Raw genomic sequence first — 26,939 nt, 5'->3', positions numbered from 1 at the left:
ATGAAGATTTAGGGCAAATGGTGACAAATTGCAACCCTATCATCTGTGTCTGTAGTCTGTGGGGAGTTAATTCACTCTCCCCATGTGATATTTATGTGGGCAGAGTATCAAAGTTTTTCTGCCTCTCCCAGTGAAGGGTATAGGACCAGAGGAGGGGGAAAAAAATAAACCACCTGGTTGCTTCAACTGCAAAGTTTTACAGCAAGGAAATACCAAGGAGCCAGACACACAAGGCCACGAAAGTCACAGGCACATCCTTACCACCCTATGCACCACAGAGATGCTGTTGGGGAGCAAGCTGCACTTCTGGCAAGCATATGGAACAGCAAAACAATAACCAAAACTACCTTCTGTGAAAGCACAAACCCTCTTTCCTGTGGTGGCAATGGTGATTGGCAGCACCCAGCTGCGCAGCCCACATTATCACCAGCAAATGGCGAAGGTAGGAATTTGGTATCGTACTTAGAGTGATCTTACTCTTCCCTTCAAGGCTCCTTACATTTGGCACTTGCCTGTGCTCTTGGTGAGTTCTGCCCACCCACAGATCTGAGCTGGAGCTCCTCCATGCAGCAGACCAAAGCATTTTACACACAGCAATATTCCCTGTGAGTGCCAAGGAACAGTGGCAGTGCCAACACAGGAGGCACTTTGCACAAGGCATGTTTATTAGCTGTGACATAGAGCACAGCATTTGTAAAGAGCTAAGGAAGAAGACAGCTGCTGCAGCTCCTCTAATTACCTCTCCCCAGACATCAACAGCAATTTACAATTTGGATGATGTTGCTGGAACTAAGTGTGATCTAGATCCACACACAAGCTCTCCTCCTCACTTTTATAGGCCATGTGTTATATGAGAATTACAACTATTCAAACTGTTTCTATGAGTTAGGTTATCTCCTGCAAGGTTTTTTATTGCACATTCTCCTTTTGCCACTGGAAAATACAGAATTTGCTGTAGACAGTAATCAGATAATCACATCTTGTTACGAGCACAAGCCAGCAGGACTTGCTATTAGAGTCTCTCTAATCTATCAGATCAAAACAAAGAACATTTGAGATGTTTGGTAAAATAACACATTTCACAACAAAGTTAAAAAAATAAAATAAAAAAAAATCAGTATATGGAGCAGGTAGTGCATTAGCTTCACATATATCCAAATTAAATTCTGAGTTACTTTACTACTACAGCATCTTGAAATATTTACTGTGTTCAGCTCCTGCTGTTTTGCTGCTAGCAAAAATTTAAAAGAATACACAGGAAGTCTGACAAATTAAAACATCATCAAGATTAATTGCACAAAAAGGATAAAACATTTCAAACAGTTGCACCCTTGAAAGATCAAAAGCTTTCCTCCTCTGCCAGTAGTTCTGAACTGCTGTATTGACAGAAAAAAACCAATTGCAAGACAAAACTTAAACACATGAAACTGCAAAGACTCAGTAGATATTTTAAGACCAATAGTTTACGTGGGTAAAGTAGTAAAAAGAAATCAGACAGAGTGAATTAGGCAGAAAAGCTTTAACCTTAGGATGAGTATCCACTCTATATCTATACCTGCAAGCACTGACAATAAATGTGATGTTGACTTAGAGACTCAGTTACACAGATCCAGAAGTTTGCTGATGCTTTGTGTAATAAAATAAGAACCAATATCCAGCTTCTATGATATTTAAGACCCATGCAAGATAAACATCTACTCAGTGTGGTGTCCTGCTCCCCTTACATGTGCAGCATGCATTTGTGACTCAATTGCTATGCAATTGCTATGCAATTGAGTGACTTTTTCCAGTTCAAGCTGTGAGTCAAATGAGAGGATGAGACTTACCCATGTTTCTCTGGACCCTCCACTGATAAGATTTCACTGCTGCTTTCATCAATTGGATGGACACGAGCAATGTATTCTCCACTCTGATGATAAAACTTATACACAGCCACTTGAACTACACATTGATCACTGCCGCTTCTCAGCCAAGGGCTCAGGAGGATGGGGCTTTGTCTCTCTGATGTGTTGAGAAACAGAAATGAACCTAGAAGAGAGCAGACAACAAGATAGCTTTCAAACAAACAAACAAACAAAAAAACCCAAACCAAAAGCCTCCCAGAGTGGAGATAGATACTTGTAATTTTTATGCTGTGGCTCAACCTGCAGCCCTCACAGTCAAAGATTACATTTGCCAACTAGTTTGAAAAGTTTGCCCATTTTGTATTAAACTTAATAAGATTAAGGCAACATTTCAACTCACCTTTGAATGAAACAAATACTACACTTAGATTTAACTCCCAGAAGAAAAAAGTCCAGGCAGGTAACTAAGGAGTTTTAGGTTTATATTCTTGTCTGTAACCTCTCAGTCTGGTCCAGACCCAAATATATTAGCCTTAGTTCACTGGGATCCTGATTTGACTGCTCTGATCTATCTATCTATCTATCTATCTATCTATCTATCTATCTATCTATCTATCTATCTATCTATCCTTAATAATTATTTATATCTATTTCTCTCATCCAAATAAAGAATACAAATTCAACAGATTTACTTTTGCTCTTCTATAAACAGAAGAGTGCACAATTTTTAAGTCTAATATTACAGATTCAGGATAAAATCCTGACATAGTTTCATTTCTTCTGCAATTCATTCTAATGTATTAATTTTATATGCAGCTAATCCACATTAAACATTTCATTATTATCCAGTACATTGACTCCCTTGGCCTAATTCTATTTCAATACAATCTGAGGCTTATCCAGTGGGACAGAGGTAATGTATTTTCATCCCACTGCTGCTCATTTCAGGTAAGTCAAATTACTCCCTTTTGGCAGCCGACTAATTTACCAATTTGTCCACAGAGGAAGCACATTGGAGTCTGTAGCTGAAATGGACCAACCCTTGAAGCAAGAAAGAGTGAGATATTCTACAAATTCTAGCAAGACTATTCAGATAATGAAATCTCATTGTCTTGATTACCTGGAGCATCCATTAATAAAGCCTGTCTGTTAATACTTAAAACATGCAGGTCTGATGAAGAGTTTAATTTCACTTCGAGAGAAATTAAGGCTCAACAGGGCTGTAATTTACACCTATTTTTACATGTGCATGAATTTTAGTCAGAGCAGCAACTTGTTTTTGAAAATGCTAAGTTTGAATCTTCAGAGGAGTGATCTTCCACATCACCAAGCATGGCTCAGATGATGTCCAGGGTGTCTAAGAAATCCTGTTTAAGGCTTACAGATAAATCCCGCTTGCCTTCACCTCAGTGTCTAAGTTGCAGACCATCAGGTGCAAACCAGCCACTCTGAGCTTCTGTGGCAGTTCATCTCCTCCTATGATGGGTCTGGTGAATTGTCCTTATTTAGTTGCTCTCATTTCTCTCTACTGAACTGAGGGCCAAGAGCTGCCAGATGCTGGCTTAAACAGGGGAATTGAACTCATGTTTACTGATGTCCCCTTTGAAAATGTCTGATTTGGCACTGTGTCTCAGGTCACACATGGGGCAAGGGCTGAAAATGAAACCTGGATTCCTGTCAACCACTGTGTTTCCCTCCCATAGACACATTTATCATAAGCAGCATTTTTCACATATTTGTCAAAAACAGTCTTCTTGATATTGGTACCACATTAATGACCTATCTAAAACTAGGAAACATCTCTATTGAAAGAAACATGAAGAAATACATAAGGTACAGACTGCTCTGATGTCAAGGTTTGCCAACAGAGAAGTGAAAGGCATTCACAGATATTTTTTTAATAACCAGATTCCTTTATGTGAAATAATAGGCCTTAATCCAGTTACTAGGAGAATGGTTTGATGAGTTGAAAGAAACTCTGTTTTTGTCAGCTATATGTACACAATGTATTTGTTGGTCAATAAACTAAAATAAAAAATAATAAAAAAAATCAAAACCCAGCCCCATGTATCATCCTTCTCTGTCTCTCCCTTCTGTTGGAAACAAAAGAGAATTAGAGCAGTAAATCTTGTGACTTTAATTGTACCATCCCCATAAGAACAATGAAATCTCTGAATGAAAGGGAGCAAAGAGATTTCTGCTGGTGGCAGAAAGACACTAAGCATTCCAATAATTGCTGATGGTAACTTGCCAGGTGCAAGAACCATTTGCTCATCTTGCTGACTTGCTACAGGGAGTTGAATTTTAACAACAAACAAAAAATGGCAGCTCACATTCCTTCTTTTCTTACAGTGGTTCTAAATCAAAAGAGTAGTCCCTCTTATGATCTGACTTAAGGTCAGGTTTGAAACATCTATGAAGTCTCCAGTAGTAGACAAGGGTAGCTGCTACAGCAAATTTATGAGATAATCATGAGCCTCCTTTGTTTACACTTTTCTATTTCTACTCTCTATTTACAGAGCTCACACTATGCAATTGTAGCTTATTATTCATCACACGGCCAGTTCTACCAACTCATTTATATTGCTGAAAGTAATACAATCCTGCCACGGTGGGGTTACCCTGGCACACTGTCCCAGGATGCTGGGAGAAATAGCCCCACACTGTGTGGGTGTGAAGCCATGCCTAGGAATTCACTGTGAATGACATGGCTAATACACTGTGTTGGCCTCACCATCAATACACAGTTGTGTCGTAAATGTCCTCCTAGTTCATACTTCTGCGGAGATCACTTACCTGGGCAACTACTAGAGAATGGCAGATACTTTTATTATATATTTTTACTTTATTTTTAAAAAGGAGAGAATAAACAAAACTTTGTCCTTGTTTTTGAAAGCTCAACCATCTTATGGGTGACCTTCCTGTCTGCAGTAGTGTTCTCTTTTTGCTCTTACCGCTCTTCTAGTTTGTGAATGCCAAGCAAAGAACTACCAGAGTCACCTTTAGCTGTGATGTTATGGGAACGGTTTCCAAAGCTGAAATGAGGGGTACTTGCTATGAAACCACACAGACTTTCTTATACAGCAGAATTTGAAGATTCTGGGATTAAATGATGGCACCCACAAAGGAATAATTAACATATCTCATGTGAGAAATTATACATTTTGAACACAAATCCCTATGTTTCTCCCTTCCTTCAAAAGCACAAGCTATCAGCCACTGCTTGCCACTGTTTCATGTGATGGCCTTCTACAGGAGCAATATGACCATTTCCAGCATCAGATTAGACACTGCTACTTAGAAAGAGTTAAAAGATCACCTAGAGATTGATTCCACATCCATGCTGAGGGATACAAGAATATTCTATTTTATACCAATGAACTTTCTGAGCAAAATCAGAAGCTAATTGTTCACTTATGCTTCCCTCCAGTGGGAATCCATGTGTCACACTTCAAAACCATTTGTAGAAATGTAAAACTCTAAGTTTCCAGCTATAATTTCCTTGCACTTATTTTCTCCTATTGGCTTGCAGCTCTAATAAGACTCCTGGGATCCTCCTGGGTGAATAGCTAGGAAAAGCACTGTAGCTTCCACCAAATTCCATCCACTATTTAGATATCAAAGGACATAAGTGGAGATGAAAGGTCCCTTCACGGTACATGCTGCCAGTGTCACATTATACTGTTCAGGATTCTGAATGGTCTATTTATTTATCACGAAGATCTTCACCAATGAGTCATTTCAGGAGTCTTTCAGTACAGGTTTTAAATTGGACTCTGGCTGCACAGTGCAATGCTGGTATTAAAGAGATACAGTTAAAATAATCACATTGTAAAGCCACAGACCCAGGCAACTTAGCACTTCTGGGGTCTTCAGCTCATTCATCATGATCACACAGAACCATGGGTTTGCAGAGGGAACAGCATTTGGTATTTTGCACCAAATACACCCCTGTTTGCATCATATGACAGAAACCCTACTAGCTGATACTGCTCTGTGTTGTTCCAGAAACTGCTGGTCTAAATGCAAGTACTTTATTTTCTACATTCCCCCTAAACACTCACAAACTGTGTTAGAACCTACCAATAATACTCAGCTTCTCATAATATTTTTTCCCTGCCTTTTTAATAGTTGCAATCATTATGCAATAGTGTTACTTATTCTCATATGTTGAATCTGATAACAACTCTGGCAACTTGCTATCACTTCAGACAAACTTACACAAAGAGTCATTTATGCTTTAAGCACAGGGAATTATTGCAGTTGACATATAAGGCATATTACAAGACAAATTAATATATCCTGCATGAAAAAATGCTGTTGATCTTTTGGAAACTTGCTTACAACTTTTCCACATCCATGTCACACAAAGGGAAGAATGGTTTATCAACTTAGTAGCAAGATGGTTTTCAGGTGATGAAGACAGCTTCAGGTTGTTCTGTTGAGGACTAATGAGGTAACAGATTATTTATAAACAAGAACACAGATGCTAATGTATTGTGCATGTACAGATACACTATGAACAAAGCATCTGTCCAAAAATATTTTCAAATGAAGGAGTATAAACTGGTAAGCCTGCAACTTAAAACCACACCAGCAATGCAGCCCATAACCACCATCTCTGACCCAACATCCTTATCTGCTATGGAGCACAAAACACCTGAAACTTATGCTGAGGCAACCCTGAGATGTTCAGAAGACAGAACTATTCCTTGGCCCTAGGAACTGGGTAAACTTAGACTTCTATTGCATGCCCCATTTAAATCTGGTCCTCTAACAGCTACCCAACAGTTTTGAAAGCACCCTGATAACTATTCATGTCCTAAATCCTTATTAGTTAGTCTCAGGATAGAACCATGGACAGAGCCAGGTCAGGTTCTTCTGCGAAAATCTTGTGATGCTCAAGCAAGGTCAGTGCAACCCTATTGCATCCTATGACTTTTCCTAGGCAGCAGTCTAGGAAAGAAGGTTGCAGCCCAAAAAGGCAGAAAGGCAGCAGCTTGAGAACTTACACTGGGAAATGGGGCTCTCCAGGAAAGACTTTACTGCAGAAAGCAGCCAGCTCTTCTGGGAAAAATACACAGAGGCAACTCCTCAGCTCACAGCTGAGGTCTAGAATTTCCAGCATGTGATGTTCCTAAATACCTGATAGTACATAATCAAATAAGATCCTAAAGATGTGACATCAAACAGGGCAATGGGACATGAAAAATCAGGCACAAAATTGACATGCAATAGAATTCATGAAGAGGAAAGTTCACATTATTTAACAACAGTATTTAGCAGCACACCCAAGCCAATAATAGACACAGACCACACATCCAGGTACCCGATCCAAATTAAAGTGCCCTCGTGCCAGTTCAAGCAGATTTCTTCCCTAATAAATAAAGACCACAATTTTGTTGTTTTAACTTTCTTCAAAAGTCTTCTTTTGACAATGTTTCCCATAACAGACTCACAAGTAAGCTCAGGAAATATATGTAAGATGAATGGACAGTGAGGCAGATCAAGAACTGGCTGAGAGGCAGAGCTCAGAAGGTCATGATCAGTGGAGTAGAATCCTGTTGGAGGCCTATAGTCAGTGGCATTTCCCAGGCATCACTACCGGGGGGTGCATTCTTATTCAACTTGTTTACTGAGAACCTGCATGAAGGGATAGAACGTATCCTCAGCAAGTTTGCTGACCACACAAAATTGGGGGGAGTAACTGATCCACTTGAAGGCTGTGCTACCATTCAGCGGGACCTTCTTAGGCTGGAGAATTGGGTGTAGAGAAACCTAATGAGGTTCAGCAAGGGCAAGAGTAGTGTCCTGCATCTGGGGAGGAATAACCCCAAGTACCTGTACAGGTTAAGGGCTGACCTATTAGAGAACTGCTCTGCTGGGTGTCTTGGTGGATGACAGGTTGACTATGTGCCACCAGTGTGCCCTTGCAGCCAAGAAGGCCAATGGTATCCCTGGGGTGCATCAGGAACAGTGTGACCAGCAGGTCAAGAGAGGTGATCTTTCCATGTCGACTCAGCAGCCCTAGCGAGGCCACATCTGGAGTACTGTGCCCGTTCTGCACCACACAGTACAAGAAAGACAAGGAGTTACTCAAGAGAGTCCAGTTGAGGGCCACAAAGAGGATTTAGGGTCTGGAGCATCTCTATTATGAGAGAGACTGTGGGAGCTGGGCCTGTTCAGTTTGGAGAAAAGACTGACAGGGGAATTCATTAATGCATAAAAACATCTGAAAGGCTGGTGTCAAGGGGATTGTGCCAGACTCTTTTCAGTGGTGCCCAACAACAGGATGAGGAGCAATGGCCATAAACAAAAACACAGAAAGTTCCACCTCAACACAAGGAAGAACTTCTTTATATTCAGGGTGGCAGAGCACTGGAACAGCTGCCCAGGGAGGTCGTGGAGTCTCCCTCGCTGGAGACATTCAAAACCGATCCTGTGTCACCTGCTCCAGGTGACCCTGCCTTGGCAGGGGGGTTGGACTAGATGATCTCCAGAGACCCCTTCCAGCTGTAAAAATTTTGTGATTCTGTACAAAGCAAGGCTCAAAATACAGCTAGGCTGACTTAATCTGATCTCAGTTATAATGCAGCAATTTAACAACCCTTTGCAAAACTGATAGATTGTTATTCTGAACATAAACTCCATCTTCCTACTCAAAGGATTTTATTACCTTTCACATACAAATTCAATACTCTACCAGATTAAATTAGAGCTGTAAAAACTATTAACAGTTAACGCCTGTTGGGGACTGTACAGTAGAAAAAAATTATTTAAATCTAGTTTTATAGTCTTTAGAGATGCTGACTAGAGAGAACATTTCTACTAGTATCACAAAACATCCCACAGAGCTGGCCTTTGGATTCTTCATTTTAGACTTAACTTTCAAATTAACTGTTCAAGCAAAACTCTCATAGCAGGAGCTCAGTAGCTGGTAAAAGCCATGAAAAAACTGGGCACTACCTGAGTGACAATATTAAGAAAAGATACTGCAATACTTTTTCTAGGTTTATTTATATGGATTTTCTAATTGCCTCATCAAGGCTCCAAAATGTGCTGAATGTGAGGAATGTGAATAGTCTCCAGTGCTGAACGCAATGTGACTGCATAAGCACCAGAAGATTTGCAACATGCTATACTTGCATCTGACTTAAAATTCATGAAGGTAACAGCCTTTGAATTATTACAAAATTTGAAGCCGAACAATTCTTAACAATCTAATTATGGTAATGGAATGATATCTTACCTCTTTGGAAGTCGATCAGAGTTCTTCCTATTAGTTTAAATAGAATCAAGATTTCACTTCTAATACCTAGCAGGAATGTGAGCATGTTTCTCTAGATGATGCAAGAGCAATTCAGAAATGCTAATGAATTCATACTAACTCTTGTAGGCATGTAATACATTTTACAAATGGACAAGCTAAGACAGACATTAAACAACTGCAAACAGCATGTGGCCAAGATTGGTATCAGAGCAGAGATCTGCAAGTCAAAGCTCTTTAAAATTACCTCCTATTCCAGTATTTTTCATTTTGCAAGTATAAAGGGGAAGACCAATAAGCCATCAAAGCAAAATAAAGTAAAATGTTGTCCTCTCACTAAAACATCAAGCAAACTTGATTTGCCCCTTATGATTTGTCTTAAATTCAAAGGCTTTGCTCATATAAAACCTTGTCCTTCGAACAATCAGTATTCACTATGATCCTTGGAAACTGCAGCAGTGTTATAGAATTTTAAGTTGAAGTCAGGAAAGACAGGAGTTGTTCCTTTTCTCACACTCCAGTTCCAGAAATTTTCTTTATTATTTTACCTATTCTCTTGGAGGCAACCTCAAAGTCTACCACACAGAGAGCAGTCTCCTAGCAGTGACTTTCACACAGGTCTTTCACATCCCTAACTGTCACTTCCCTAAACTGAGATGCAGCATGTGAGCTGAAGTCCAAATGGACACCATTATAAAACTCTATTACTATTTATCAGTTTAAATTCCAATAATCTCTAGCACATGCATATGGAAAGCTGAATCTCATCATACTACTCTCTAGGTAGACAATAATAAAAGATGTTTTTCTCACAAAGCAGTTTACATCCAGTTTTTCAAAAGAGAAAAGTCAGATGGAAGAAGAAAGTAACAATTAAAAGTTCCAGATATTGCCTTCTGTAACAGGATCTAGAGCCAGATGCTGTTACAGCCCAGTTCCTAAATGAGTCAGCAGTGCTCCCAGCTAAAAAGCACTGAACTGAAAAGAGTAGTTAGTTAATTAAAAACTTAAAATTCAATGCTGAAATTAAAATCTTTCCTAGAAAATGACAGAAGAGTCTTTAAATAATTCAGCCTTGCACAGCTGATTAACCAATATGCATCTTCTCTTTTGCTGCTGACAGAGGCAAATGGCAAGTTACTTTTGAGATGTCTGTTCTGAGACCAGAGGATGGAAGAATCTTCTGTCACCATGAGCAAGACAGACCTAAAGGGAGACCTAATAGAAAGCTGGTTCTGTCAGTAAAAATAGAGAGGCAAAATGCCTGCACAGTAGCTCACAGTGTGCGCAGTAGTTAAGGGGAGGGTGTGAAAGGAAGCCTAATGCTGTGCCTCTAGTTGCTGTTTTGCCCTCGAGTGTGCTTATTCAATTACACATGGGAGGCTAGAAGCTTAAAAATCAAGAAGTTCAGCAATATTCTGACGCACAAGTACCTGAATAGAAATGAGTCTGCAACAGAATTGCAGCAACTCACACTTCAGTAACGTCAGAGACCATGTTAAACAACTGGTAAGTACTGCAAGTTATTCCCCCGAAGAACTAAGAAAGCCACAAGAGAAGGTGCATAATTAAATCTATTTGGTGTAGCCCTCCTCCTTTTTCACTCTGAGCTGGGTTTAAATTCATCACATCGAGGCTGCCATTATGTCAGCTTTAAGTGCACAAGAGTCATAACTCAGACCATCATGAAATTGGTCCGCAGATAACATAAATAAGATAAATCTTGAGGAGATGGTATATTTTAATATCTCATACATTTTAATCTGCCATTCTCAGCCTCTTCTCTACATACATACATATACATCCAGGGACACAGTACCCAGAGACTGTTAGTTGGCCAACTGTCTCCATAAGTAATGGGAAATGTGATGATCCTGTCCAGAGCTTACTGAATGCTTGATAGCATAAAGCACCAAGTCCCTGCCAATCCTAAGGCTCAGCCATCCTTCCTCTATCTCAAGTCCCCATGCCATTTTCATCCTAAATCTGCCTTTCAGGTACTCAGATATCAGTTTTTCATGCCAGTTTTGTTTTACAGGCCCTTTTCCTCTCATCTTCTAGCTCTAGTGCTTTCCTCATGTTTTCTGTGCTTTCTTAAGTCACCATCACAGGGATAAAAAGGGAGGAGAGTGCCTTGGCACACCAGTTAGAGGATAGAAAGAAATGCAGATGGCACAAACCTTTGAGGGACCCTCTGCTCTACAGGGAAAACTGCACTGACTGCTGGTTTTATTTCTGCTGACTCAAAAAAGCCGTTTAACATTCATGTATAAGAAAATAGCCAGCTTCATCCACACACCAGTTGGCAACGAGCAGACAAATGAGGGGACAGTGAGTCTTTTCCCCAAGTCCGACAATGGGTTAGAGCTTCTCTAAATGTTGATAGACATGCTGAAAAGTGCTGAAACAATCATTGAAAGAACAGGATTCCACAAGCTTACACATAGTGACTCTTGCCTGGGCCTTCAGATCACTTATAAAATGTGTTCTCAAACAACACAGTTAAACTTCGCACTTAGATAGCATTTTACAAATTCAAAACATTGTAGAAATATTAAATGATTAAGCCTCAGAATGCTAAAAATCTGTTTTTAAACTTGAAAAACCAGTGCAAATGTGAGGGGCTTGCCTGCTTAATGCAGTAAAACCAGGCATCACAGAAAATTAGTAGTTTGAACTGTTCAAGTGCCAGTAATGTTATTTATGATGGCAACATTTATTTGAAAGAGCTGGTTTCATCTGCTTCTTGCAGTTAGGTCTTCAATTAAATTCTACCTAATCTGCCTTTATTGTGAAATAAAACAGATTCTCCTTTCTATTCTAGAGATAGTGGCAAAGGTGAAGGAAGGACTACAGTTCAGATAAAGGGCTACCTGCCCTTGTGAGATTAGATCTCAATAGACAGGACACTATCCTGGTCTCAATTACAGCCTCTCAAGAGACCTCCAGCCCAAGGAAGCAAAGAGCTTGTCCACTGCTGTCACTGATTTAAAAGGGGATCACTGAACCACTAGAACTGGAAAGTCCCTCCACAGGCTTCTGCTCAATGTTCTGCACTGAGCAGGATCATCACCAATACTAGATAAGTACAGCAGCAACTTTGTTCAGCCAAGTCTCAAAAGCCTCCAGGTATGGAGATTTGACAGCTTCTCTAGGTAAACTGTTCCAGCACTGCACCCCATCCTGGTGTAAACATCTTCTGTGAAGACCTGGACCTCCCAAACAGCAAGCTGTTGCCACTGCTTCTTGTGTTGTCTGCTTTTGCTGAAAAGTATTTGGCTCTACCTTCTTCATATCTCTCCACTGGGCAGCTGTGAGCCAGCTCTAGCTCACCCCTCAGACATGTCTTTCCAGCCTAAGTAAGCCCAGCTCCCCTTAGCTCTGAAAGGGGATACAGCCTGTGGGCTTCTGAACACACAGGCAGACCCACTGGGACCTGCCAGTTTCCCCATATTCCCTTTGACCTGGGAAGGGTAGCCAAGGCCAAACACAGCGACCCAGATGTGGCCTCATCACCACTACAAAGTGGTCCAGAAAAAATAACTCTCTCAACGCTGGTTGTCCTACCTTACTTTGGATGGCTGCCTACCCTATTTGTTATGGGTTGGGCCCTCCATAATTTGCAGGTACTCTTCAGCAGAACTACTCAAGGCCACCACTTCCCAGCCTGGAAGGATGCTGCACCAGCAGATCCTGGTCCAAGAGCAGAGCTTGTCACTTCTGGTGGCTCCACAAAGCTCTTGGTTAGCCGAATACTCAAGTTTACTCAAGTCTCCCTGGAGAAAGGTTTTGCCATTCACTGCATCAGTCAAGTCCCCTCTCCTTTCAGTTCATCTGGATCATCTACACATTTGACCAGTGCCTCATTGTCTAGGTCAGGGCTGATAATACTGAGCACTACCAGCCCCAGTATTGGTTCCTGGGGTCAGCTCTGCTCAGTGCTGACTTCCACTGGGCATGAAGCCACCAAGTTTTATTGGCCTCTGAGCCTTCTGTCTAGTTTCCAGCCTGTCCAACAGGGAGCTCACCCACCCATACCTCCTCAGCTCCCACATGAGAATGCTGGTGATGATGACGATGCTTAAAGCCTTCCCAAAGTTAAGATGAAGTGCACTCATGGTTTCTTGTTTGCTCACACACCCAGTAATTTGATACAAAAGGAATTGAGGCTGGTGAACAATGATTTATCCTTGGAAAATCCATAGTAAGAGTTTCAAATTATTTTCTTGTCCTCTGCTTGTTTGGGAATAAAATCTACTCTTTCTAAAGACTGATATGAAAAATGAACATACTACTAAATCTTTTCTGGTTGTCCAGGACCTCCTTCAACTGCAATGATTTCTCACTGATTTTAGATACAGCATCTTTGGTACTTTAAAACTTCTAGCTTCTCTAAGTAATCCCTAACTTTGCGCTCTCACAATCCTTGCCGCCCTTTCCTTGAACCCATGCTATTACATGCCAAGGTCTGGGGTTTGTCTTGACCTGCAAATGCAAAGAAAGTCACTGAGTACTTCCTTCCCAGTATCATCTGTCAATAAAATTGCTTTAACATGTACCAAGGAAGACTAATGGATCTTTTAAACACTTCCCCCCTCCCCCCCCCCCAGGGCCTAGGAAGCTCACAGAGGGCCAGAACTCTTTACAGAGAGTACCTTAGAAAGTCATTGCACTGGAGTCCAAGAGAATGAGGGAAAAGACTGCTGGCAGCTACAAACACACAGATAGTAACAATGGCACAGAAGGAAACAAAGAGGAGCTTCAGTCATGTCAACAGTGACCATAAAAGCACATGTATCTCAAAATATTTTTCTTAAAATACCAAACCATAATTTCTGTGTCTTTTCAGTTTGCTTTTCTTTCTGTGATTGCACTTCGATTCACTTAGAAATTTTATTTCTGCTGAGGAAGAGCCATGTTTTCTTCACTTATTCTGCAAACTGCCTATCACACTTTTGGGCTCTGAATAGTGTTGAACTTACTGAAATAATAAGGACACTGCTTTTTCCAGCAGTGAAAAAGCTGAAAAAAGACTCCATTCTTCATGCAAGCAAATACCCATGGGGCTTCAGTGTGGGTTTCACATGAGTACAAATTGTAGAAGTTCAAGCTCTTGACGAACATTATGGATGAAAGCCTGTACAGCTCTTTTGCTCTAAAAACAAAAAATATGGCCACAGGGGATCTGCCCACTGAACAGAGCATGCCAATCATCTCACGTGTTGGAATCCTACCTTCAGCACACCTTTTAAATCAATTCTATTTCTCAAGAGGTAAATATTTTTCTTAAAAAATAACAAATTTGGACAACACAAAGCCTAGCTATAATGGAGAAATGTTACAAGAAATTCAATTAAACAGCACCAACCACTACACATCATAGGAATTTTCTTCTCACATAAAGAATACTTAAATGTCTCTGAAATGTCACCACAGTCCTAACCAAGCATTTATGCCTCAAGAATCAAAGTGAGGAAGTCACTTACATTATTGTCAGAGGGAGGTGTATCTGCAAAGGCATACAAGGCTCTTCTGACCAACTATATTCACTTTTAAGTCTTACTGAAACTATCTAATTGGAGAAAAAATCAAGTAGGCAGATTTATCATTCTGTTGGCATCCTGAACAAATTACCTTTAGCTCACTGACATTCTAATTTTCTAGAAACAGGCATAGTTATGCTAAAAATGTTATGACTTGAGTGTTTATCTTGGTTACAATTATTGCATTCTCTTTTCACTTCCCTAAGACATAGCATGAATGAGAAATCCCATTTTACTTGGTTTTTTATTAGTTGTAGACTGAACGAAATGCTGCCTTATTATAAGACTATCTCCCTACTTTAGTTTTAGCCTACAGATAACAAGGAATGGATGGCAGGGTGAATTGGAAATGGATTGTGACTCATAATAAGGATTTCAAACAGCCTAGAATGACACTCAAGAGTTTAGAAGCTGGCTCTACCTGACAGTGATTCTAGCTGATGGTTTCAGTGAGTCCCCATCCCAAAGCCATTACCATTATCAGTACCACATCAAGACATTTTGGTGGTAAGTTGGTGTAAATGAAACCTGTGTGGCTTCTGTACTGCAGGCACACTGTGGATTTTCACCTCAGTGCTGTCTCTCATCCTATCTGCACTAAGTCCTAAGTGCCTCCCAGTGCTTAACCCTATGGAGTAAACCCACAGTAAATGAACAGGTACGTCAAATAAAATGTGCAAGAGGCACGGAAGTGATTTAGAAGCCCAAAGAGGTCTGGCACATGGGTGGAGACAGCTTACCTTTACACTGTGCAGGGCTAAGGGTTGGGCTCGATGCTCCTTGTGGATGTCCCTCCCAACTCAGCTTATTCGATGATTCTGTAACTATCCTCACCCTCAAGCTTTTCCCTCTGGTGACAGATGCCTTCCCTGCTAGCAAAGCACTAGTAGAAACACGTCATTTCACAAACCAATGCATTATGGTAACTGGTGCAGTGTTTTATGCAACATGGTACAGATGAAAGCAGAAAGTAAGCTGAGTGAATTTAAGGTACTTCTGGGAAACCAGCCATGCTGTCTTAAAACTCACAAAGGTCACTGGTTTTCTACAGAATGACAAGGAAAGATGCTTAGGACTTAGTTTTAATAAGGCTGCTTCTAAAAGCCTGTATGATAAAACACCAAGAGATGAAAGATCTTACCTGTTATTTCACTTTTACACCATTCACATAATTTGCCTACATTTTGCATTTCACCTGCAGGTCACTTTTCTTTTCATGGCTACAGTGCCTTCCTTTCCTAATTGGAGGCATTAGCACAAGGCTGCCAAAACTTGTGGCAAGGGATGTTATTTAAACCTAGGCAAGATTCTGCTTTCTTTGACTTCAAACAAAACCTTATGACCACCTGTCAAATGATCCATGGCCCAACAGACCCATGTTTTTTTGAAAGCATCACTTTTGGCCTTAAATCACCCTGGCAGCCTTCTTTTAAGGATGGAAATTAAAATCCCCTAGGAATAAGCTAATAGATGCAGTAGACATGCAAGCTGTAATACAACAGTGAAGAGCAAACAAAGACCTCTCCTATTTCTTGTGACATCCAGCCACACAGGATTTACTGCTATAGCTTTTCAATAACCTGAGTCCTACAAAGAGTGAGTGTGCTATGGGCTGCTATGGAGTGGTTTGCAGAGACTCCATAAAAATTCCAGGAGATATCCAAGCTTCACTGAGTAACGGTCATTCCTTCTTTTCCTTTTAGATAAAAGTAAATATTGCAAGGTCATATGCAGCAGAAGTGTGCTGCTGACAGAATGTCACTACAGAGGCTCTAATAACCCCATAGGTATTTGTGCATATATGTCATATTTGACAGCATGCACTTTCACATTTCCTGTAGGCAGTACTTTTCACCCTAACTGGCAAGGTTTTAATGGATTTCTATTAAACTGTTTTTATTTAAAAAAAAAAATCCTGAAGGAAACATTGCAGAGATTTGCAGGCTGAGGAGGTTTTCAAACCATTCCCATCTTTGAAGATGAGCTATCAGGGCACTTAATTTAGTTAAGTCTCAGTACAGCTGTAGCCCATGCTCTGGATAGCATTGCTAGGTTTTTTCTTTTAGGAGAAACATATAAAAGGAAGCAAACAGAACTACTATAACAGAAAAGAAAAGCTGCCTTCTTTTTGGTGGTCTTCAACACTGAGCAACTACTTCCCAACACAACTCTTGCATCAGGAGGAAAGGTACAACAGTCACTATAAGCTTTTGGCATTCTTGGGGGGAAATCAGGTGAACAGGAACTCTGAACACAGGGAGATGGAGACAAGAACGTTAGCAAGATGCATCACATTAACATCTTCTCTTCAAGGCTATAATTCAGCATTCAAGCACAGATAAATGAGATCTGGAATCTTAGGACCTTTATGATTTGAGATACCTGATTCTCAGAGCCTCTCACAGAAGCTAAGCACCCCTATATGAAGTCCAAAAATGACAGACTTGGTTTACAGTGATCGTTTCTTGCTACTCTATAGACATTGGCCCCTTTCAGACTGCAACCAAATTGAACACTAATAAAGGTTTAAGTGAGACTTCAATATTTTTTTTAAATTTCCATATAAAATAGTACTAAAGCCAGTATGAGCACTGGATCTCATACTTAGGAAGTTTAAATAAAACCAGCTGATTCCAACAGTTCTTTTTGCAGTGACCCTTACCTGGTATCCCTTTCAAGCACTCTGTTTCAAAGATAAAGGCATTCACATTCTGTAGATACCCCCAGGACAATTTCTGAAGTCAAGTTTGAAGCACAATGGTAAATTAAGCTTTCACTAATGCTTCATGTATGACACTTGTCTAACTGAATGTGATAGGCATTATTTTTAAAAATACCAACATGGTACATTTGAACTGATTTTGCAAAGAAACTAATGCAAATCCACAAATGCTTTCAGGGCAACTCCAAAACAAATTACCATAGAATCTTTGAATGGTTTGGGTTGGAAGAGACCTGCCATGGAAGGAGACACATTCCACTAGACTAGGTTGCTCAAAGTGGCATCCATGCCAGCCTAAAAGTATGGGACAGACACAGCTTCTCTGGGCAACCTGTGCCAGTGCCTCACCACTGTCACAGTAAAGAATTTATTCCTAATAAATTATCTCAGTCTACTCTCTATCACTTTAAAACCATTATTCCTCATCTTATCACTACCCTACCTGATAAAGAGTCTCTCCCCATCTCTTCTGTAGGCTCTCTTTAAATACTGGAAGGCTACTGTGAGGTCTCCCCAAATCCCAATCATGAATAATGTCGTACATATTCTTTTCTCCTTTAAAATATGGTATACGCTTTTCACCACTTTTGAAGGTTTCAATGACTTTAAAGAATGACTTTAAATGGAAGATTGTCTTAATTTGGAAACAGCAGACAACTAGAACTTGGTAGCCATTTGACAGCACTGCACAGCCCACAAAGCCAAGGAAATGCTCTTTTGAGAAAGTACTAACTTGGATACAGTTAGATGGAAATCAGATGACATCTTGTATTAAGGTAAAAGCATCTACTTTGTCATAAATGAAGCATACAAGACCAAATTACACCAAATAGGATGCTGAGGAATTACACATAAAGCCATAAAAGACAACCTCCATGATCCTGTACTGTTCAGTCTACAGTCCTCAAAAAGAGATCAGTATACAGCAAATCAACTTGATGCCATTGCTTGAAATATTAAAGTGCGTTGAAGGTATTGTTATCAGCCTGCTATTTGCAGATTTTAATATCTTGTGTGGTGGAGATGAAGGCCGATCAAGCACCACAGTTCATAAACAACTGAAACATAAACCATTATGAAATATAACAGCACTCAAGAAAATCAAAATATTTCATATTTTCTAGGGAGCTTAAGTACTGGGTAAAACTAGCACCACTTACACTACAGCATACAGAATCATTTTGGCTTTACAGAAATAACAGTGGCAATTCGTTCCTTGGCCTCTAGACTTCCAGCAGGGCTATCAATTTATGATGGAGGTTTTCTGTCATGTGGATACCTACCCAGTCAGAAACAGAGTTGCAGCTGCTATTCATTTCATGAAGATCATCCTAAAACCTTCACAGCTGGTAAATTTTGGCCTTTATACTTCAGACACTTTTCATGTAGTACATTTCCTCCCTAGGCAGCTGCTTAAAACAAAAATCAAATAATATCTGCCTTTCCATTTTGTCAATGATGCACCCTCTCACGGATGCTGACACTTTCTTTAATTTTGTAATTATTATTTCAGTAGATTAGGAAGATCTCCCGTGCCTTAGGACTCAGCATTAGGCGAGACCTAATAGAATCTCAGTTGTAAGGGAACTGTCATTTTTGGGGGGTAAAAGCTCTAGTGTCCTGTCATAATTCCTTAGTATCAGGGTCCAGTTGAAACTAAAACCTTTATACAGTCAGAAAACAAAGACACATTTAGCCTAATCTTTTTTCTTCTACAGCTAGCAAATTACCTTACTTCTGTCATCAATAAAATCAATCTTTATCTCCTCTAAGCAAAGGAAGTATTCCACACTTTTCCTCTCCCTCTTTGAGTGTGTACTTTCATTCATAAAGTACCAAGCCCTACTAACTACGTCCCTCCTCATATGCACATAGCACTTACTGAAAGGAGAGAACAAGGAAAAAAAATCCCATATAGAGGATGTATGTGTACCAGTTTTGACTGGGATAGAGTTAAATTTCTTCATAGAATCTTGTAGGGGCTATGTTTTGGATTTGTGATGAAAACAGTCTCCACAAAAGAGGTGTGTTTGTTATTGCTGAGCAGTGTTTATGCAGAGTCAAGGCCTCTTCTGCTCCTGACCCCACCCCACCAGCGAGTGGGCTGGAGGTGCACAAGGAGATGGGAGGAGACACAGCAGGCACAGCTGGCCCCCACTGACCAAAGGGATATTCCATACCATATGGCATCACGCACAGCAATAGAAACTGGGAGAAAAAAGGAGGAAGGTGGGGGTCATTCAGAGTAATGGCGTTTGTCTTGCCAAGTCACCGTTACATGTGATGGAGCTCTGCTATCCTGTAGGTGGCTGAATACCTGCCTGCCCATGTGAAGTGGTGAATTAACTTCTTGGTTTGCCTTGCTTGCATATGTGACTGTTGCTTCACCTATTAAACTGTCTTTATTTCAACCCACAAATTTTCTCACCTTACCCTTCTGATTCTTTCCCCATCCCACTCCAGGGGGTGGAGGTGGGAGGTGAGTGGCTGTGTGGTGCTTAGCTGCCCACCAGGTTTAAGCCATAACAGTGTGTAACTGGACAAAAGGAAGAATTTCCAGCCCCAGGCTGCTGCTTTTTGATGGGAAAAAACAGTTAAAAGACAGAATTCTTATGTCCACCTGTCTGGGGACATTTTTATCTTTCTCCTGGATTTGTTTAAAAAGTTGAAATAAACACACTTGTGTACTGTGTCAAACTTTAACTTAGTACTGTTCCTCCTGTTCATTGCAAAGGTAGCTTCTAAATATACAGATCCATAAATTTAATCTTTCTAATACACTGACAGTATATAGTCTAAAAGAAGAAATCAATCTGTGTTTTTTCATTAAAGCAAATAATTTTTTCCAGGCAGCTCTCCTTACCTCACCTTGCCTGGAACACCGATGGTGACAGGCGATTGCTTTGTGCTGCCTCGATAACAAGCCAATTACAAGGTATCTGAAAAATATGGCCTCCTATAAAATTACACTGTAGTTAATGAAGCACAGATACTGCCCCTCAAATGGAAAGAAAACCAAAAAACCAAAACCCAACAATCCAGAAACCTGACTATTAGATGTGCTAGTAATCTGGCCATGAAATAATAAAGGTTTGACAACCCATAAATTACAAGCATCCAGTTTGGCTGTCGGGAAATTGCTTGCATGCAAGTCACCTCAAATCCAATAACCTTTCCTGAAAGTTTGATTATAAGTGAGATTATAACTCTATTATATTAATCATTGCAGAAAAACCAGACAAAAAAATCCCATACCAAACAACACCCTAATTGAGAACAATAAGAAAGATGAATAACATACGGTAGTTCGTGTAGGTGCCATGGCACTGTAATTGCTAAATTCAATTAAAGGAAAAAGAAGCTGAAGATTCTGCTACTGCTGTGATTTGCATATTACAAAAAAAGAAAGCCTTTCAAAAACTAGACTGTAGTGAAATCAATCCTACAACACTAACAGCAAAAAGGCTGAACATTTTTATATAATACATGCCAATATGAATTTGCAGCAAATATGCATACATGACAAGAGAATTGTTCATAAAAGCCATAATAAATATCTTGCATTTCTGTAGTACTTTTCATCTGAGATTTAAAATGTGATTCAAAACAGATTAATTCTCACGTAAGCAAGCGTCACATAGGGATTTAATTTACTTGCCCAGAAAAGCATCACATTTTAAGAAAAGGCCAGCTAGCTTTTCATGATGTCAAGTAACACTACAGAAAAGGATAACAAATGAAGAAGCTCTTATCCAACCAAGAGACAGACAAACACACCACCATGACAAGACCTCATCTATTATCCGCAACCGTCTTTTACCAAAATATGGTTGTCTGCTGCGTAGGCAAAAGAAACAAGGCCTTCTTGCAATCTCATAAAAGTTAGATTCCAAATCCTCAAAAAGGAGGAATACCTTATATTTTGCCACTTTACTGCTAAAGGCAGGCCACCCCCTTGACTCATGTCCTCACTATGGCAAACACCTGATACACTGGTTTATATACTGCCATAGTTTGCCCTGGGGAGAAAGATGGAAATGATAAAAAATGTTATGGTCATTGATAATTCAGAAAGCACTACTCTGACTGCCAATGCACCTCAGAGATGTTCTTCTGAAATGTGACCACCTACAAAAATCAGTAGAGTGACTAAACAGACACATAAGTGTCATGGCACACAGATGTGGACATGTAACCTGTCCGAGGACTTTCCACAGCTAAACTATACAGGTAGGATGCAAGGTGCCAGGACGAAGATCTGAGAAATTTATATTTATTCTAAGCAGAAGCACAAGACATTGAAATTTTGTCTGTTGGTGGGCTTGTCTCTCAAAATACTATTTTTCAGTATTTTCTCAGGTCAAATTTTTAAAAGCCTAAACAAAAGAATGCCTTAGAATGAAGTAGCATTAAACATACAACAGTCATTAACAAGCTAAACAGCAATATGCTTCCAGGGCACCATACTGCCTCCAGCCAAACCTCATTATCTTTCTGAACTCTAGTTAGAGAATAAATGGATTGACCTATTTATTTCATGTCTAAATTTTATTAGAGGATTAACTTATTTATTTAGCATTCAGTGATGGCAGCAGCAAAGTGATTTGTATTCTGTGAAGTGGTCTAGGAGAGGTAAAGGGGGCAACTGGATGAACTTTGCTGATGCAACTGCATGGGTTGCAGAGCGTGAATTCCTGCAATCAATGTCAGTCTCCCTGCTCTACCTACATGGACACAGCAGTTTTCTTACTAGTTTCACACACTCAGTCTTAAATCACTGATATTTATTTTGCATTTTTCATATCTCCAGTTTTGGTATTTTTCCACCTGTGCACACTGGTTTCTATTTAACTATTCACTTCTCTGCTAGAGCTAGTCTTGCTGATACTTCATGATCTCTACCAGCATCTAAATCCTGCTTGCCACTATAATCCTCTAATTTCCTCCCTCCGTCCCTTCTTTGGTATTCAGCCACAAAATCAAAGATGAATCAGATACCAGACATACACATTATCATCAGATTAAATTTATAACAGCTGCATGTTACATTGCCTGTAATGAGGGAAACAAGCGGAAAAAAAAAGAGAGAAAATACCATGAAATATCAGACAAATGCCCAAATTTATCTCTCGGACCACACTATGCTGGAAGCCTAATAAATGCAAAATAAAGTGTGTAGAAGCCAAGGCCATAACTCAAATGAGATCTGGCTACCAGCACAGCAGACCCAGCAGCAAACACTGTCTTTGAGGTTCAGGTCTCAGTATACTTTGTGGTCATTGGTGACACATTTCTGTTTGCTTTATTTTAAAAGCATCTGTGGCAGGGGCCATAAAGGAGGTGATGAGAAACTTGACAGTAATAAAGTGAGCAAGGAAAATATGAAGCTGGTCTGTGTGAAGCTTCATTAGGCTTCCAGTGCCAGCTGCTCACTCATGTGCCACAAGCCCTTGAGAAGACCAGTTACTTTTGAAAGTTTTGCTATATACTCTGGATCCTACAATATTGACTCAGTCTCCCAGCAGAAAGGAGTACTTATTACCAGCAACATTTGTTCCTTTCAATTTGGTGATCAATTATAACCACGTGCAAACCTACTGAAGTGCCAAAACAAGCAGGTGTCTCTATGACAGAATCTGCCCAGGAAAGTGGTGGTATCACAGCAATAGTTTCAAAAGCATGACTGTTCCAAATATCATCTTTTTGCCCCCATACTTAATTTGTAAAAATCAGAACTAGGCTTTCTTTCAAAAACTTTATAAGACAAGAAAACACTGAAAGGCAATCAAAAGTATTTCCTAATAAACAAATGCAATCCTATAATAAAAAAAACCAAACTTGCTTTCCTCCAAAGGGCACTGAAATTTTCCATTTAAACACCAGGGTTTGTAGTCTTTCTCATCAGCTTCAGGAAGCTTTGAGATAACATTTTCCATTTAATCTTCTACAAGAGAAGTGGTTTTTTAAATTTCTTTACCTTCCCTTCACCAGGAATGCAGATCCTGGAAACCACTACAGTACAAATAATATGGATCATGAAATATACCTCTGATGTATCACCAGATCAAGTGAGTCTTGTTCCGTTTTGTTTTAAATACAGCTGTTCTCTGTAGCATATCTTATCAAGGTATTTCTAAGGTGCACATTGCCATAACTGAATAATGTAGAAATATTCTATTAATTTAGCTCTGAGTAATCTGCAAACAGATGGAAAGTTTTACAAACATGTTCTTCCCTGGAAGTTATTTGAAGAGTGCTTTGTGTGCAACAAAGATTGCTCTTCAACCACTTAGGAAGTATGTGTTTTAGAGAATTCAATATTCTTAATTCACTCTTTGAACTTTTATGTTTGCACTGCAATGCAAATGCGCCTTCTGACTGGGTGCGCATTAACCCTTAGGAGGCAACACTCCTTTCTAGGATTGACTGCCTGCAGTACTTCTATGCCAAGAAGAAAGTATAAAAGATGCAGCTCACTCCTAAGAAAAGTCAAACAGGAAATTATTAAGCCATAATACAAATAAGCTATTTCAAATAGAACTGTTTAGATGAGCCAGCAAGATGCTTAAGGTAGTGTTTGTAACAACATTCTTCGTTCTACATTCTTTAGGTAAGAAACTGCTCACTACATGATACTCTGGATTTAGTCCCACTAGTCACCTATGCAGCTGCGAGTTTTTGTAAGTCTCAGAGTTCCTTGGGCATGGTAGTGTTGCATTTTCTGTTGCATCAAAGGAAAAGAGAAAGTTTTTGAAAACTGCTGTTATATGTTTTGGGAAAAGACTGGAATAAGTGCAGTGTTCACAGCCAATCTCTCAACTCAAAGTATGAAAATCATTGATTTTCTTAGAACAAGTATATAGGCCAAAATTTAAGAGTGTCCCCACATATTTCCTTGCTACCGTGATGTGAATTCACTCTAAGTACTGATAGGGTAGCTCAGAATCCTTGGCTTCACTGCTGAAACTATCAACAGGGGTGGCCAATTAGTGCCAGCTCCTGTGGTCAGTGCTTTGATGGAATGGACAAAGTTCTTCAACATATTTCCCACAGACTATCAAGTGTCCTGCAGACAGCAATGGCTCCCAGCACCTGGTGATGGGCTGAATTTGAACCAGTGACCCAAGTTCAAAAAGATTCCAAACCCATTACCATACTCCTGTCGTACTGGTACTTTTTATTGCTGTGAAGACAGAGAGCTGTTCCTACCAGCCTGCCATTCTCAAGCACACACCTGTACTGCAAAGGGAGCAAAGAGCACTTCTCCAAGCACTTTGTTTTGAGTTTCTCACTTGGGAAGTGATAGAAGCATCAAACAGAAGCCTTGGCCAATTGCATAAATCAGATTTCGCCTAAGTAGCTAATGTCAGCCATGGGGGGAGGGGAGAGAGGAGATTAAGTGTTCATTTCCAGAGACCAGCACAGCTTTTGTGCTTCAGAAGCATTTGAAAGAATATAAATCAAAGCAGAATATGAACCAGGCAAGCTAATTCACTGCCTAGCTGTTTCATTTCAGTTGCATCTTTCTCAATCTCCTTAGCCAGGTAACATGGCCTTTCCTTGAAAGTTACACAACAAATCAAATACGTGGGTGCTGGGAAGAAAAGAAGAGAGGAGGAGAGGTAAAATTTATTACTGCCTAAAAGGGAAGGTGACTCATAAGAGAGTGGTATTAACAAAGTGACAGAATGAGACGAAGAGGGAGCGCTTTGAACTCATTCTAATGATCTAATGACTAATATAATCCATTAAGAAAAGCAAGGGCAAGATCTTTTTCACTGATTAACATTGTACCTTATCCATGTTTTTAATAAAAATTTTAATATATCCTGCTCCTCAGCTATCTGCATGTTTAATTAAAATGCTGAAAGCTTTCAGAAAGCATTCATTTCACTCCATCAAATGAAATAGTAAAGTATCCTACCCTTCACCATGGATCTGGAAGGAATAGGATAAAGCAAGCAGGAATTGGAAAAAGGAAGAACTGTGTCATAATAAATACAAGAACACCTGTTGGCTTAGCAACATACCTTTAAAGTATGGTGTGTGAAACCCCTGGACAAATACTAAAAGAATTTAATACAAATATTTTATGAAGCAGATGTTTTCTTATAGCTAAAAATAGTATAAAATATCTGAAAATATTAAAATTCTGCTCTTATGCTTCAATGACATATAAATGAATGTAATTTATTTTAGTGATATACATGAATCTCATACAGACATAACCTCAATATTTTAAATAAAAAAATCCCAAACCAACAAAACTCCATGCTCACCTTTACTCTACAATTGTATATAAGTCACTACTGCCCTCAAACTGAAATTAAAGAGGAGACTCACTTGATGTTTATTGAAGTATTATTCAATTACTTAAAACCATGACTTTCTGCTGTCAGAAGAGCTGCATCAGTGTGTGTGCAAATAAGGTTCTGCTGAGCACTGTACAAATACCTTTCCTGCTCTGACTGACCAATGACAGTCATGCATTTAAAAGCACAATACATTATTAAAATAAATTCAACTCAAATGAGCAGTTGAGCTATTTCTGGTTCAAAATAGGAGTCAGAGATCCAGATCACATTTCACTTGGTTGCAGCTGAACTACTTGATCATAGTCTTGACTACTTTCAAAATGGAAGCCTCTTGCCAAGATAATGTTCAGCTGACTGCCTCAGATAGTGGTGAGTCAAAAGCTCTTGCAGATAGACTCCATCCTCCTGAGTACCTGGCCACTGTTAAACGAACATATTCAATACCAAGTCAGAAGACAACTTTAGCAACAGCAATCATAAGGGTTTTTTAAGGTGACAAAAAAAGGGATATGAAAAGAGTGCTTGCTAGTTGCTCGCAACTATTTTAACATTTCACCAGTGGCTTATTATTTGTAGATATTTTATTTGTACATTCAGACAAAACTTGTGACTTTGCAGAGTTTTGTTCAGCTCTTGCTTTTTTCGCCCTTTTGAGTTTTTTTGAACACAGTCAGTTTACTCTGGGGTAACACTAACATATCATGAAAGACATGGCTGAAGAAGTTATCTAAAATGTTAGAGGTTTTATATTAAATAACTCTTAGAGTAAAAGAGAATTTCCAAGAAAAATCAGTATTACACCAGTATTTTTAAAAGGACTGAAGAGATGATCCTGACATTCTGAACACCAGAGAATCCACAAGGCCAAGTTAAATGGCTTCAGAACCGATATAACATGATAGCAGGAGATAAGCACTAAGTAAACATTTTCATAAGGGAGAGGAGAATGAGTCTTGCTATATACATTAAAAAGATTACAACAGGCATCAAAGTCTGCAACTGGCATAAAGGATAACCATTAATAAAAGGTCAAATAATTGGTTAAAAAAGGATAGCACAAGCAACCTATACTTTATTAAAGTTCAATGCCAAATGACTTGCAGGAGCTAAAACACGGCCATAGTGACTATATGAAGATACTTCTTGTGGCAGTGACACAGAAAAGGACAATAGTCTTAATATCAGATGATCAGCTGAACTTGTGGTTGCAGTCAGGTGCTGCCATCAGCTGAGGAGACAGGCCCAACC

General features: G+C 39.6%; 1 protein-coding gene across 1 annotated transcript in view; it reads right to left on the bottom strand.

Annotated features, from left to right (window-relative positions):
- ALK (ALK receptor tyrosine kinase) overlaps positions 1-26,939 on the bottom strand; it is a 312,192-nt gene that overhangs the window by 158,821 nt on the left and 126,432 nt on the right. Inside the window, exon 4 of the mRNA XM_071548064.1 lies at positions 1,827-2,028. Within this exon, the coding sequence (XP_071404165.1) occupies positions 1,827-2,028 (202 nt within the window). The remainder of the gene's footprint in view (positions 1-1,826; positions 2,029-26,939) is intronic.

This window comes from Pithys albifrons, chromosome 2, assembly GCF_047495875.1.
Source record: "Pithys albifrons albifrons isolate INPA30051 chromosome 2, PitAlb_v1, whole genome shotgun sequence".
Taxonomy (NCBI): Eukaryota; Metazoa; Chordata; class Aves; order Passeriformes; family Thamnophilidae; genus Pithys; species Pithys albifrons.
The sequence above is the reverse complement of the archived record's forward strand: the minus strand, read 5'-3'. Positions and strand labels throughout refer to the sequence as shown.